The sequence below is a fragment of the Priapulus caudatus genome, unplaced genomic scaffold (genome assembly GCF_000485595.1).
Source record: "Priapulus caudatus unplaced genomic scaffold, Priapulus_caudatus-5.0.1 Scaffold126, whole genome shotgun sequence".
NCBI lineage: Eukaryota > Metazoa > Priapulida > Priapulimorpha > Priapulimorphida > Priapulidae > Priapulus > Priapulus caudatus.
In genome coordinates, this window is record NW_014577187.1 from 363433 (window position 1) to 378406 (window position 14974).

Sequence of the window (14974 nt, forward strand, 5' to 3'; positions counted from 1 at the left end):
GTGCGTGCGTGCGTGCGTGCGTGTCGTGCGTGTGTGTGTGTGTGTGTGTGTGTGTGTGTGTGTGTGTGTGTGTGTAATGTGTGTGAATGCGTATGTATGGGTGTCGGTCAAGAGTAGATAATAACACATGTGTTATTATCTACTCTTGGTGTGGGTTTATACGAGAGTGAGCGTCATACGGCCGGCCCACTAGACGCAAGTTCCCTTAATTCCTCCCACTTAGGCCTACACGTAATCGCTATTTATAGATATTATCATCCGAGCATATAAGCTGTTGTATGTGATGTCTAATCGCGCTAGATTATCACCTCGCGCAGATTTAAAGAAAAAAACTCTATATAATTATGAGAGGGAAAGAGGGGAGTGGTATTCCCAGGTTCGCAGATTAAACAGCTAGGGGCATAGCTTCTTCATTTTGAATTGTGACCCTTCTCGAATCCATGTGCATGTTGTGTTCCTGACAGTTGCCGTAAACAGTTTGCTATTCGCTATATTTGGTCTGGGTGGTGGGGACAGCTGTCGCTCTTCCCCAGCTAACTACGGGCCTGTGAAAATATGCCATTCCCGGGACCAATTACGAGTTCCTGGTTTATTAAAATCACAAAATTTTTCGGCTTTCCCACGTTCCGATTCACGAATTTATATAGTATATCCCTGTGCCCAGATAGATAAAGTGGTTCAGCCCCGTGCCCCGTAAATAACTGCATGTCTCCTTCAATTTGACATATGCATTAACGAGGTGTTGTAAAACGTGTAGACTTTCATATTTAACAAGAAACTCTACTTACATCACATACTCCTCCTCCCACATATACACATTTTTCCAGTCTGGGGACCGACAGCATCGATTTAGCCGCTAATTAGCAGGCACGTACGACACGTTGCTGTGCTGAGCGAGCCACCCATTATATGCTATCCTCAATTTCTTCGATATTTTCCGTCTGACTGTCTACCTATTCACAATGTCCCCATAAAAACCCAAATAACTATATATTAGATCATAACTATATATTAGATCATAACTATATATTAGATCATTAAGAGCGTCTCGTGAGTTTTCGCAGCTGGCCTTTGAAGTTTAAAACGAAATTTACTCGCACAAAGCAACCTCACGATGTACTGACGGGGTATGTGGGCGGCACTGGGGTGTAGTACTGTGTGAAGTAAAAAGCTGCGGACACGCGAAAGAAAAATTTTACCGCCCGGACCCATGTCGGCTATATTGTTATTCTGGTTACACCAGACCCGCTTCTCGCTTATTTGATTTTATAAACAAATATATCCATTTTACGTGCGCACTCTACTCGCCTACGAGTACACGACTCGCCCAAAACATATAGACAACGCGTGCTTAATGCCACCTACAAATATGCGCATTCATAATCACGTAGGTAAATAAGGAATTATTTTAACCGCGTAAAAACGATACCTTTATACTGCGTATAAGCAGAAATCCAAGTTGAGTAAGCCTAAATTGAGTTGATATTTAGCAGCTAATATGGTCAGGGTAGGTATATCAATATAACTATTTAGATATATCTGTTCTGGTATAACACGAGTTCGTAACCATTTTCATACGCAATTACTATGATCATTGCTAACTTGTAATACACTCGTAATCATCAACGGTAATGTCGATCAATTAAAATTGACATCGTTCTGCCATCTGTTGTTAAAAATGCAATTAGACACATATAATTATACTTTGAATTAAACAGCGCAGAATATGGGCACAAATAAACCGAACACGGATTTTTTTATTGAAACAAAAACGTAATACACATAAATACTATCAAGATCGAACGTATTAAGAATGCGCTTTCTTAATACGCTCTTGATACTATGGTAATACAGTATATATCTATGTGAACAACCTTATAATTTATATTTTGCAACTGCCAGTCCAGCTGGTTTCAAACCCGTGTGCATATAAAGTAAAATAATGAGCATATGTATACATATGTTCACACAAAACCAAAAACCTATATGACATCTGCGTAATGCCATTAAAAGCGTTGGTTACCCATATTTGTTGGATAACCATAATCCATCATCAACGTAATTACACACAAATGTGTATAACATTCATGTAGCGTCTATTGAATACCATTTTTAACTGGAAATTGCATCAAGGACTGGAATTCTTTATCATCACTTTTTTTCATCACATATGAAATAAATATGGTCATGTAAACGTATTGGTATATATTTTAGGGCAAAGAAACAATAACCAGTAGCACATGTTATTGAATTTAATATGATGCATGATATCACAGTTCATCTGATCAAAGAGAAAATTATCAACTTATTCATAAATAATCTATTTGCATTTTAACAACTATTCTATACATTAATGAAAATAAAACAAGAAATTATGCAAGAAATTACATACAACCAAGAAGCGAGGTGTTCTGTGTTTAGAACAAAAATGATACGGCACGTTATATAAACTGAAATGGGTATAAACATAAAACAATTCTCCATATCGTACAATACAGCATACAATTGAAAAAGTTTCCCTATATGCTAAATGCTTTATCCGATCTTTGTCTTTATTAGACGACCTATATGTAACAACACTGTAAAATTCTTTGGTATACGTAAAACTATCTACACATTTCTACAGTATTATCTACATCTACCTGCTTATTCTGTACACGACATACATACGGGAGTTCATACATGTTAACGAGGATACTGTTGAGACAGTAAGGCTCATAGGGTCTATGTCACCCTGGGTGCTGCCGGAACGTACCCTGGTAACTATCTCATATGGTTAGGGTTAGGGTTATGGTTAGGGAGTAGGTGTAAGCGACTACCTAGACTCGTTAGTGGAGTAGGCGAGGTACGGTCCGGCATATTAGATAGTACCAGGGTACGTTCCGGCAGTACCCTGGGGGACATAGACACTGTCAGCTATACTGCTGGTATGCTTCTAGCAAAAGCAGTGGGAGAATGACTAATGAATAGCTTTACTTAGTAAAAAATTGCCACTGTAAAAGACTTGATTGCACTAGAAAATGTGATCACTTTTAATTTTATAGGCGATCGTTGACACTAACATTATTTCAACACCACCTGAAAGCAGTATATATAATTCATGATGCCCTGCTAATAGTTCGCACGTTAAAGCTCTTCGTAGACGTGGCTGATACAGTTCCTTAGCATATAGCTGCCATGCTCATGACTTCATTAGCTATGAGCTTTCTGCATTATAAACCTGATACTTTCCCTTTAGTAATCTCGTCCCTCGTTACTAACTGCCAGAAGAAGAATCTATATTGGCATACACTGCATTCGAGCACATATCCACTCGACATCCCAACAGAGGTTTATTGACATCACAGCTTCTCACACAATGGAGGACAAAGACATCGAACCTCCCATTTGGCCATTGGGTTCTCTAAAAAGAGTTTCTGCAGTCCAGTGTCTGGTTCCAGTCGTCGAAAATCTGTTAAACACAAACCAAGATATACTTTTTAGTGGATTGGCAAAAATCTGAACTACAATAATTTTGTTGCCATTATAATTTCATGAATCATCATAAATCACAAATTGAGTCAAAAACATAACACGCAGGTAAGCGTTTAATATTTACATGAATAAAAAATCCGTAATAATTTAGGCTACATAACTTTTATGGATGACCTTGTTATTAAAATGGTGCCATACCAATATTTCCTCCAACTTCATACATTGCATGTTCAGTGCAGTCATCTCTCCTCACAGTCGAATCACACAGTTTCTTCAAGACTGAGGCAACCGTTGTATGGTCCTTTGTATGTTTCACAGCCACATGCACGGTTGTGCGGCAATGGCAACATGCAGGCGACTCCACTACAACTTCCATCACATTCTGTTTAGAGAATTACTGTGGTTTTAGATATTACTTGACGGTAAGGCTACGTATTCGATTTAGTAAAGCATTTAAGTCTGATAGTTTTAGGCAAAGATGCTTCCATAAATGTTTGCACGCACACACACGCACATGCACACACGTACAGAATTCAATTCACCGTACCTTAATTGCCTCATCTTCTGCTTTCTTATAATAGTCTACTTTATTCCTCCGCTGTCGAAATAACTGAAATAACAATAAATACTTTCAGCCCTGTGTTACACTCATACTACAGACATAGGGGGTGATAGGCATCAATAATAATATACGCCTCGCCAACTTCAACACGTTTCTTCAAATGCTGCTGTACGAGTCGTTGAGTACTAATTATGAAACTTACTATTGCGAGATTTTTGCTCAGAAAAACAAAATATAGCTGAATATACTCTCACCTGACAGCGGAAATATCACTGATTACACCAACATTAAAAACACTAAGATTTTATGCAGTTATAGCATAAAACAAGTGCCGCAGAGCGACAGCGCTCATCTAACGTCTACTGCGGTGACTCTGTGGTGGAGTGGTGGGATTCTAGTCAACCCTGTTGTTCGCCGAATTGTTCACATTACACGCCGAAACAGTGAATGCACAGGGATGGTATCAGGAACCTTCTCAAAAGAATGTTCGTTGGATATCGTTATGAAAGTTGCCAGAGATGGCGCGTACGTTTAAGTGTCTTCAGATATAAAGAGTGAAGCTCCCATCATACGTAGTAGCAACAGACTATCTGCAAGACAGAATAGTAAGCACCCATCCATTTACCGTACGCAAGCCTACAGGCTGAATAGAGAGCTGCCACCTGTAACAATTAACGCAGGCAAAAACTCCACAGTATCCACCAACACATGCACTGACAGTAGCCACTGGCAGTGGCATACGTTACATGTAACATACTGACCGTACAGAATGCCATAGGAAATTATACGAATTAAGGAGCATAAACCTTCTTTAACCAAATTTAGCTTTTGAAATTTCACTGTGACATTGAGCCTCATACATGCAGGCATGTATAGATTCTACTAGCAAACGGCAGTCAAATTCTTTTCTAACAGACAGTCAACAAATCCATGTTTAACCCTCCTCTTGAGGGTCAAAAGTTACTGACACTTACTTCTTCGCGATGTCACAGAAATTAGATTCATGGTCCTTTCAATAATGCCATAAAATCTAGGTCACCGCTGAAACAAAAAGGTTTTTCAATGGCTCCGTCAGACCATGTCCATCAGAAAATGTCTAAAATGCTGCCCTGTGCTCCATTGACTGCTTTGGACCTGTGACCTCCAAATTTCGGCACAGGATGCTTTTCCTACCTAAATGAATGCTATACCACGCGACTATCACGAGCCTTAAAGTCGAGCCGTTAGATTTGTGCGCGCAATTCTGCATTTCCCTACCCTATACCTTTTAAGTAATGGATGAATGTTCGCCCTTTCTTTACACCTCTTGACGCTTATGACTTTGACCCCCGGGCAGCTTCGACATCCCAACTCGTTTTCGGATTACCCCCCCAGCGTCCCGATATATCGTGACCGGTACGTCGAGCGTTGTATAGATTTGTGCCCAAGCTGTTACGGAAACGACGACAGCACGGACGGACGATCATGCGATTCTACAAGCTGCATCTGACTATGTCAGATGAGCTAAAAATGGATTTGACCACATCATACCAGCAATAAATTTTATTGTATGCCGACTCTCAAAATCACAAATGGCACCTTCAAACCAAGTGCATAATGAAAACAAAAGAACGTGCAATTCTGTGTGGTAAATATTATTGAGTTTTTATGTCAATAGTTCAGAGCCCTTTCTGTCATTGTTATTCCCGTGTTACTATCTGACTGGTAATCCACAAGCTTCTCTAATAACAGACTTTACGCGACATTAGTACTACACCGCTGTTACGCTAGTATGAACGTCTGGGTTTACACTCTGACCTGATTTCTGCGGTGCGACTATATGCATTACTGCACCGGGATAGATGTCTCGCGCTACCGCGAGAAAGTCCGAGAGATGGCAACGGTAAACATAAACAGAATGCAAAATTGTAATCGTGCATGATTTGATGAATACGAAGGTTCTAAGACATTTTATTGTTACTCTAGACAATTGCTGTTACTTAAGCAATAACAGTAGGTATCATGAAAGTGGGGAAAACACTGGAAAACTCTCGCAATAGTTACTTTAAGAGATACGGAATCTATACAAGGCTTACTGGTGCAGATAGGTTTCGCTTGTTCATCTCTTGCTTGGTCTGATACCTGACTTGCTTGATCAAGAAAGGTGGAATCTAAAATGGATCAATTGAACAACAATGCACTAGAATATACATGCCTGATTGCTCTAAATGATTACACAATATTGTTATCAGTGATGTTTAAGATTAAAATGAGTAGAAACTTCATTCAAAGAAGTCAGCTTTTTACGTACAAATTCCATGTAAATGCCATTCCATAGTATCATATTCCATTACCGTCCACAAGAGGTTGTGGTATTTGATCATCAGTTTCACAACAGTGGACGTTCCAGCCGCCATATGCAATTCAGAGTAGGGTGACTTGACACTTTTTGATGGCACTGAATTAATGAGGAAGAGGTTTGGTGCGATGATCATAGCCACGTTGTTGAGACCCATCTTGTTAGATTTCTCTTCGGCGACAATCTTTTCAAAGAACTCCAGTAAATGCTGACCAGCCATGAAATTACACACACAACAGTTTATGAATTTCAAAAAGGGACTTTAGTTTCCTTTATAAAACTAGCAGCCACGTTTGTTGCAAGTAACAATGAATTGATTGTGCTCAACGTGCATGATCCATCTTTCACACAGCTTTATGTCAAGCGTTTTCATGCCACCAGATCATCCTCTTCTTGAGTCAGTTAATTACAACTTGTTCACTGTCTTTCTTTTAAAATATGCAGAAGGTAATTTGCATTAATTCTAGCCAACATGAAAGACAGATTCAATTAGATCTACTGGTTTTAAACACTGCACTAAGTTATCTATGAGTTTGAGTTAAACACTTGAGTGTGTGTGAGAACACTGGCAGATTTAAATTTTTGTCTGTCTGACTATCATTCACAAAGCAAATCAAGTTGTGCCTTATGGTTTAGCAGGAGTCTACATGGGTTACCTAATATTATTATGACATGGCGCTAATCGCAGACTAGTGACTACTATACCTTGAGTGTGTCCCTGTGCACCTTGGGCAACACGAGCATGAGAAAGTTGAGAGCTTGCACTTGCTGCTTTTTTATAGGGATTGCTGCAGAGAAAGCCAGGCCACATCATTAGCAATATGTCTGTAATGTTAAACTCATACATAATCTTATATGGAATTTCTCGGTCAAGGCAGAAACAATGAATGTGTACATACTCTGCACAGCAGCAAATGCCTGTACATATTCATATGTTAGGAGTGGCACTGGCAGTTCTCTGAGCCACTTCTTCAGTAGACCAGCAACATCTGACCATCCATATGAACTCCATTGCACATCGCCATTAGTATGACTGGATTCCAGCTCGCTTTTTAATTGCTAAAATGGAAAGATAAAACGATAGTTAAATCTTAACTAGTTCACATTTTAAAATTTATTAAATAATAAAAAAAATAATTAAACTTTCCACATGTGAGTTCACGCACAATAAAACTCTACTACAGTAACAATTGAGTAATCACCATCAAATTCATTAATGTTGACGTTGCCAGACACGTATGTATAGATAGCTTTTCCACGTTTTCGGGAAGATGGTTTTTAGGCAAATTAATAAGACTAAATAAATATAACATATTCATTCTAACGTTGGTGCATGTAATTTGCAAATTATCCTAACCCTTGTCCTCACTGCAGAGCCTGGAACTCTCAGGATTCCTTCTTCTCGAATTCCATTTGCCTCCAGAAACTGTGTCATCTATGAGAAATGCCATATATTTTAAAGTTGTGCGATATTCCCAAAACATCAAATGACAAAGCAATACCACAAGGTTACAAACTTGTACTCAACTGGATGACTGACCTGAAAGTAATTAACACAATGCCTTGAATTGGATTTTTTCTTTCGATTATTACGTCAGAGCAACATACCTCATTTAGAACGAGAGGTACTTTGATATCTGGTTGTTTTCTTTGGTCTCGCTCAACTATGGTTGTCAGAGGTACTCCAAACAGAATAGAATCTGTGAACAGAGCGAAAATAACATGCTATTACATCACAATGACATGTGTACTCTCGGTGCAGATCTGTAATACGGCAACTTACAACGTTTGAAAATACGTAGATTTACATAGAGATCTTCTTTAGGCACCAACCTTTATTTCTGTGTCGTTTTTTCTTGATGTGGCAGTAGGATATATTGTACTGGTCAAACAGTGCTGTCAACTCAATAAGCGCCAAGGTTTGCACTCGCTTCATGTCGCTAGGTCCAAGGTATCCCACTCTAGTAACCCCTAATGGTTCTGGCAGTAGATAAATATTCTGCAGAGGTATTCACAAGAAAGATAAATTGACACACGCCATCAATTTGCACAACACACATACTGCATATTCAGTGCAATTTTTTATGAAATAACACAGTAAGATTGTGGAACATTGCAACTGCAATAGAGGTGTAAATACTAATGGAGACATATACAGAAAATGTTGAGATTCACTAAGGTAAGGGCATCCAGCAATTATTTTGGATTAGGATTACTAATTGACAATTTTTATTCCTTATTTCTTAAACTGTATGCTACATGTATTCATTGTGTGTATAAAATGCTTACATGTAGATCATCACTTGGAAGATCATCATTGGAATCTCCTGGTTTACTGCCAAACCCAGATTCTTCCTGAAATAAAGAATTTTTCATTGGAGGGACATTTGCTACCTTCTCTAGCAGTTACACTCATGTTGCCAGTGAAATGATGTCACTTTACAAATACTGTTTACTCATTTCCATTAATAAATTTATTCTTACTGTTTTATTCTCCAGGAAACCACCTGTGATGTCAAAAGCTATGTCGGATTCTGATATGGAAGGCAGAGGGAAGTCTGAGAAATCGGTGCCTGCTGTTGCGATGCTCAATGGTATTATGCCTAAGTATTAGGAGACAGTGGTAACATAATCAGATAGGATAACACAAGCAGTAATGATGATTAATAAAAAATACACGTCTACACAATGTATGAAACAGTGAAGGTTTTAGCAAACATGTTTTATACCCATGTATTTGTTGATGTTTACATCGGCACAATGAAAGTGGTCAAGTAGGAACTTATGTCTATGTACGGATTACTCTATACACTAAAATAACCAGAGCTGAAAAAATCACCAGAGAACCTAAACAATGTTTTCAACGAAACAGAAAAAGGAAGAATACATACAACCTATTTTCACTACACCACAAAAAATAGTCTAAAATAACCGGGCGAACATTTTTTTCGAAAACCAGATAATTTAGCTCTCTGTTTCTGTTTGTTCGGATGCAAAACACTCCTTATCACATGCAGACACAGCAAAATGTGACCTAATGTAGTACTTACACATTGGTGCTGGATAATTCTTTTTTAATGCTGTTGTATGGCTGAGTTCATGTAATTTTCAATTGTGATTAGAAGAATATTTATTGTTTTAGTACAATAGACTTTCTAATAGTTCCTCTATTGAGGTCAAGATGTGTTCTAGCTAAATACTGTACCTGATAGGCTATCTGATATTCCAGGACAGAGAGCTGCATCCTTGTGTTTAAAAAAGCTACCCCATGTTTTTTCATGCTTCTTTTGATCCTAAAAATGCAAAAGCAGTGTTAGCTAACAGGTTGAGACGCGATCGAGTACAACGCTGCCAAAAGAGTTATAAACTTGCTCAAGAACTCACCGCATCAAGTTTGTAGGAGATTGGAGTCCCTGACAATACCCCATCCTGCACTCGGACAGGAGTCGTTGGTGTCGCAGGAGGGCATTTCTCTTCCTGCATTAGAGGTGACAGCAATTACTCAAGATACCTAATCTGAGGCAGCTACAGTTCATATATACTAAAGCTCACTGCCAATTTGCAAGGTGTATACTGTTGATTGATACTGAACAGTAAGAAATGGCATGCAGCATAAATAACATCTAATTTCAATGTAAATATGTTGAAATTGGAGAACACATTATTTTTTTGTGCTTATAGCACAACTGCCATCTACGACTGACTATAGTCAGGGTAAGGCCACGTTACCCCAACTGAGAGCCCAAGAGATGATCCAGGAGAACGATCCAGGAGATGAGAATTGAGTAACTGTAGCATTAAATGTTAGGTTGAGGCACCTGTGGGTTGAACACGTCCCTGACATGGATGTGGTGTTTCTGCTGCCGTATGCGAACGGTGGCATTGAGGGTGTGCACACGACGCCACACAGCAGCCGACTGCTTCCTGGACAGCGTCATGAAGACCTCCTCTTCAAACGACAACTGATCCACTACCTTACCCTCTGCAATACAGAAATGGAATAGAAATCCTGGCTACACAACTCAGATAACTTCATCGTAGTTTAGCCATTCTATTGTATTTGCCATTTAATTAATGGACTGGCTAGTAATAACACTTATATTGCACTGTGCAAGCAAACTTATTGGCCGTACATACTTCAAACAGTAAGTTTGGGTTAGCACAATATAGGTATAGCACCACATGCAAAGTGGACACACATATCTCGTCTGTCAAAATTCTCATTTATCACTCCTCCAGTCTCTAGGGGCTAAAATTTAACCATGCGATTTCATCCCACCACCGATGTATTCCGCTGTGTGTTGTGTATATATTTGACACTGCCTGGCATAGAATACATATGGTTTGCAGATACTCACCTTGATATCTGTCAGCTAGAGTGCCAAAGCCAGCTTCACGCAACCAGTCCATCTCTGTATCTCCATCTGTAAATGCCGTTTACTAGGATTGGCCAATGATTGTTAGTAAATACATACATTTTAATGGAAATAAGTAAATGTTGAAAAACACAACTGCTACGGTTTTATATTCCAAGTAGGTTATTAAATATTGCTTGAAATATCTTTTGAAACAGACAACAACCTTGATCATCACTAGAGATTCAACATATGTGGTTAACGACAATAGTTTTGGCCACAACCTTGAATTTCTCGTTTTACCTACTTTTGCTAGTCTCACATCATTAGGATTGTATAATATATATATAGACTATCATATATATATGAATATATATTATACGACTCCTGATTATCATTCACAAGCTAATGTCAAATTCTACGGCGTCCTAGCTTATCGCAGGAAGCCTTCCAAAAAGTTTCGAAGATTCACGTTCTACTCGAAATGTGACACTAAAAATGCGCTGCCCTCTATTATTGCATTATGGTGTATGAAGATTCAGAGCAGATAAATTTTGTCAGCTGGAAAATTAAGTCAGTTTTCTAGCAGTTCTCAGCAGTTCTAAGTATAGATGGAGAGTGGCGGGTTGAGACTCCTAGCGAAACAGTAAGCAATATAATATCGGCACAATCGCTAGCATACATACCCTTGTGCCCTTTTCCGCTTTGTAGCTTCTCCCTTCCCCCTGTTTCTTCACAATTATTGCTTTTTTTGTTTCTAGATTTTCTTCCCGCTCCTTTGTCTTCCCTATACCCACTCTCCCTTCCCTACGTTTCCCGTTTCGTTTGGTGCTTGCTCCACCCTTGTCCCTTCATTTCCTTTCCTCTGTTTCTTAGCCATGTAACAGGTCAAAACAGAATTCTTATTCGCATAAGCTTTAAATGTTCAGAGAACACTCTCTTCTCCATTATTTTCGTCTTCCAGAATATTTACCTGCCTACTTTTTGTTTATACCACTTCCCAACATCCTCCCTCAGTTTTTACGCCCAATCTACCTCTCCTCTCTTCTTGCCCTCGCATCATTACCACTTTCTCCTGAACTCGCGTCCCCATCCTTCCAACCGTCTAGCATCTTTCACATTTCTTCTCATCCTCCTCCAAATTCCACCCTCCCTCGCCTCCTCTTACCGTCGCCCCTACCTTCCCTCACCCTCACTACCCTTCTTTTATTCCTTTCCCACATTCGACCACCTCAACCTGTGTTCATGTTCTCTCCCTCTTATCATCTCTCTCTCTCTTCTCTCATCCTCTCTCGTCTTCTCTCGTCTCTCTCTCTCTCTCTCTCTCTCTCTCTCCCTCTACTCCTCTCTCTCTCTCTCTCTCTCTCTCCTCTCCTCTCTCTCTCTCTCTCTCTCTCTCTCTCTCTCTCTCCCTCCCTCCTCTCTCCTCTCCTCTCTCGTCGCTCTCTCTTCTCTCTCTCTCTCTCTCTCTCTCCTCTCCTCTCACTGCTCTCTCTCTCTCTGCGTCTCCCTCCCTCCCTCCCTCCCTCCCTCCCTCGCCTCCGCTCCCGTCCCTCGCTTCTCCTCCCTCCCTCACGCCTCGCCTCCCTCTACCGGGCCATCCTCGCCTCGTGCTACTCACGTCGACTTTCTCTCTCTCTCTCGTCTCTCGTCTCTCCTCTCTCCTCTCTCTCCTTCTCGCTCTCTCTCTTCTCTCTCTCTCTCTCCTCTGCTCTCTCTGCTCTCTTCTTCTCTCTCGGCTCTCTCGTCTCTCCTCTCTCCCCATCTCTGCTCCTCGCCCTTCTCACCCGCTCTCTCTCTCTCTCTCATCTCCGGTTGCGCTCTCGCCTCCTCTCTCTCTTCTCTCTCTCTCTCTCTCTCTCTCCTTCTTCCTCCTCTCTCTCCTCTCTCTCTTCTCTCTCTCTCTCCTCTCTCTCTCTCTCTGCTCTCCTCTCGTCTCTCTCTCTCTCTCTCTCTCTTGCTCTCGTCTCTCTCTCGTCTCATCTCCCTCTCTCTCTCACTCTCTCTCTCGTCTCTCTCTCTCTCTCTTTCTCTCTCTCGGCTCTCTCGCTCCTCTCTCTCTTCTCTCTCTCTCTCTCCTCTCTCTCTCTCTCTCTCTCTTCTCTCTCTCTCTCTCTCTCTCTCTCTCTCATCTCTCTCTCGTCTCTATCTCTCTCTCTCGTCTCTCTCTCTCTCTCTCTCTCTCTCTCTCTACTCGTCTCTCTCTCTCGTCTCCTCTCTCTCTTCCTCTCTCTGCCCTCCCTCCCTCCCTCCTCGTCCCTCCCTCCATGTTAAAAATGTCGACCTATTTCAATAAAAAAAAGCCATCTGTCTATGAAAGTCACACATGGCATTTCTCTTGATTGACCATTACATGGATTTGACTAAACACAACATATTCTTTACTTACAGCTCGCCAATACCTTAATACAGCAATGATTTAAAAAATATAAATAAACACTAATCAAAATCACCTGTTGATTTTCCTCCATCATCTTCGACTGGCGTGCATGGCTCTAAGTCATCCAGTATATCATCATCCAACTCGCCATAGATTTCATCCAGTAGCATCGATGGAGACCCATCTTTCCCTGCCATGTGCTCGAACGGGTTGCCAGCTCAAATGTCTGATAATCTCTTAAAAGAGGAAGAAGCACAGGTTTATCCTCCAGTGCCACGACCAGACGAGACTATACAATATTGCTAACCATTCAACTAATCAATAGTATGTCACCCCTGAAAATTAGTCTCAACTAGTGTACTAGTATCCAAACACACTTTCTCTTGGTGCACACAACGCCATGCCTTACTGGTTGCTGCATGAACCATAAGTGGTAATTTACTGTATTTGCATACAATATATTTGCACACAAGCATCACGTGGTTAGATTAGAGCTATGTGTGTGTGTATGTGTGTATATGTGGGGGTGATCATGGCACAAATACACACGGCTGCTCAGCCGCATACATTGTACTGCACACATCAGAAATGTATATATATATAATAACATTTGTCATTTGTATGAGCATTCACTGTATTAGCGATTCAGAGATTAACGGGTAACAGATACCGCTGTTAAGTAAAAAGTTACATTCAAGACATAACATCCTGAGTTTGAACAATAAGGAGAGTGGGAAAGCCTCAAACCCCAAAAATTTCACTTTTTAATAAAAAAATGGTTTTATAGGGACAATAGCAACAAATAGCAATCTCTACGTGACGGTATACGTAATATACACTTCGCAGTATATCGTATCTAGAAAATTTTGTGTTGTGGAGCCAGTTTTGTTTTACCAGCCCTCACAAATTTTGTTTTTCTCAAAAATGAAGATAAGACAGTTTCACTGACTCTTGCCTGTCCAAAAAATGTTACATTCAAGACATAACATCCTGAGTTTGAACAATAAGGAGAGTGGGAAAGCCTCAACATTCCTTTTAATAAAAAATGGTTTTTATAGACAATAGCAAAATAGCATTCTACGTGTATACGTATATATACACTCGCAGTATATCTATCTAGGAAAATTTTGTTTGTGAGCAGTTTTTTACCAGCCCTCACAAATTTTGTTTTTCTCAAAAATGAAGATAAGACAGTTTCACTGACTCTTGCCTTGTCAGTTAGGAATCAACGGACGGCTACGCATCGCTCCAAAAAATGTCTGTAGTGTACGGCATCGCACTAGTATGCTGGTCGATGAACACCACATAAGTGCAAAGATCCGCTGAATATGAATGCCGAAGTGTTTTTTGATCAATGTTCATGTCTTTACGCTTGGCATTCTCGGTTTCAAATTTGTTAAGAATTGTTGATTAATATTATTGCGGGATATCCTTCAGCGTAACTAACTTCTAATGTAGGCTATTTGCTCATTAATGCTATAAATACTGCAAAGTGTCCAATGACACCTATAGCTCACCTTGGGTGTGATTAGAAGCAGAGGGTGATGATATTTTAAATTTGGGTAAGTCGTTTCATTTGATGGACGGACCGATCTAATGGTGATCAAATGTCCTCTACTCCCTCGTTTGTATACTAATAGAACTCATTTCATCTGGCTTTTGTTTCATGGGGTCAGTTCTGATGCAGAAATAAATTTTGGGAGATCCTGAAAGTCTAAAATCTAGGGCGAGAATAATGGCGGCTACGCCCTAAGATGATACGCCATCTTTGGTTTTTCAAATTAGTCGGCCTGCAAATAAACAAGCAATAAACCATTACCAGTCAAAGTTACCTGTAACAGAAGCCATCTAACAACACCATACTT

At 40.1% G+C, this 14974-nt stretch overlaps 1 protein-coding gene across 4 annotated transcripts in view; it reads right to left on the reverse strand.

Moving 5' to 3' along the window:
• Positions 1-2835: 2835 nt before the first annotated feature.
• The window catches only part of LOC106805764 (rho GTPase-activating protein 18-like), an 18308-nt gene continuing 6169 nt past the window's right edge, over positions 2836-14974 (reverse strand). For 3 of the 4 annotated variants that reach the window (XM_014807477.1, XM_014807478.1, XM_014807479.1), the window contains exons 2-18: positions 13183-13345; positions 10733-10798; positions 10193-10356; positions 9759-9851; positions 9580-9667; positions 8859-8977; positions 8664-8729; positions 8208-8373; positions 7983-8074; positions 7732-7809; positions 7274-7433; positions 7080-7162; positions 6370-6582; positions 6112-6186; positions 4022-4084; positions 3673-3856; positions 2836-3451 (exon numbers count right to left, since the gene is read on the reverse strand). In XM_014807477.1, the coding sequence (XP_014662963.1) occupies positions 3342-3451; positions 3673-3856; positions 4022-4084; positions 6112-6186; positions 6370-6582; positions 7080-7162; positions 7274-7433; positions 7732-7809; positions 7983-8074; positions 8208-8373; positions 8664-8729; positions 8859-8977; positions 9580-9667; positions 9759-9851; positions 10193-10356; positions 10733-10798; positions 13183-13306 (1944 nt within the window). In that variant the 5' untranslated portion in view covers positions 13307-13345 and the 3' untranslated portion in view covers positions 2836-3341. The remainder of the gene's footprint in view (positions 3452-3672; positions 3857-4021; positions 4085-6111; positions 6187-6369; positions 6583-7079; positions 7163-7273; positions 7434-7731; positions 7810-7982; positions 8075-8207; positions 8374-8663; positions 8730-8858; positions 8978-9579; positions 9668-9758; positions 9852-10192; positions 10357-10732; positions 10799-13182; positions 13346-14974) is intronic. The other variant, XM_014807480.1, reaches the window with a different exon arrangement.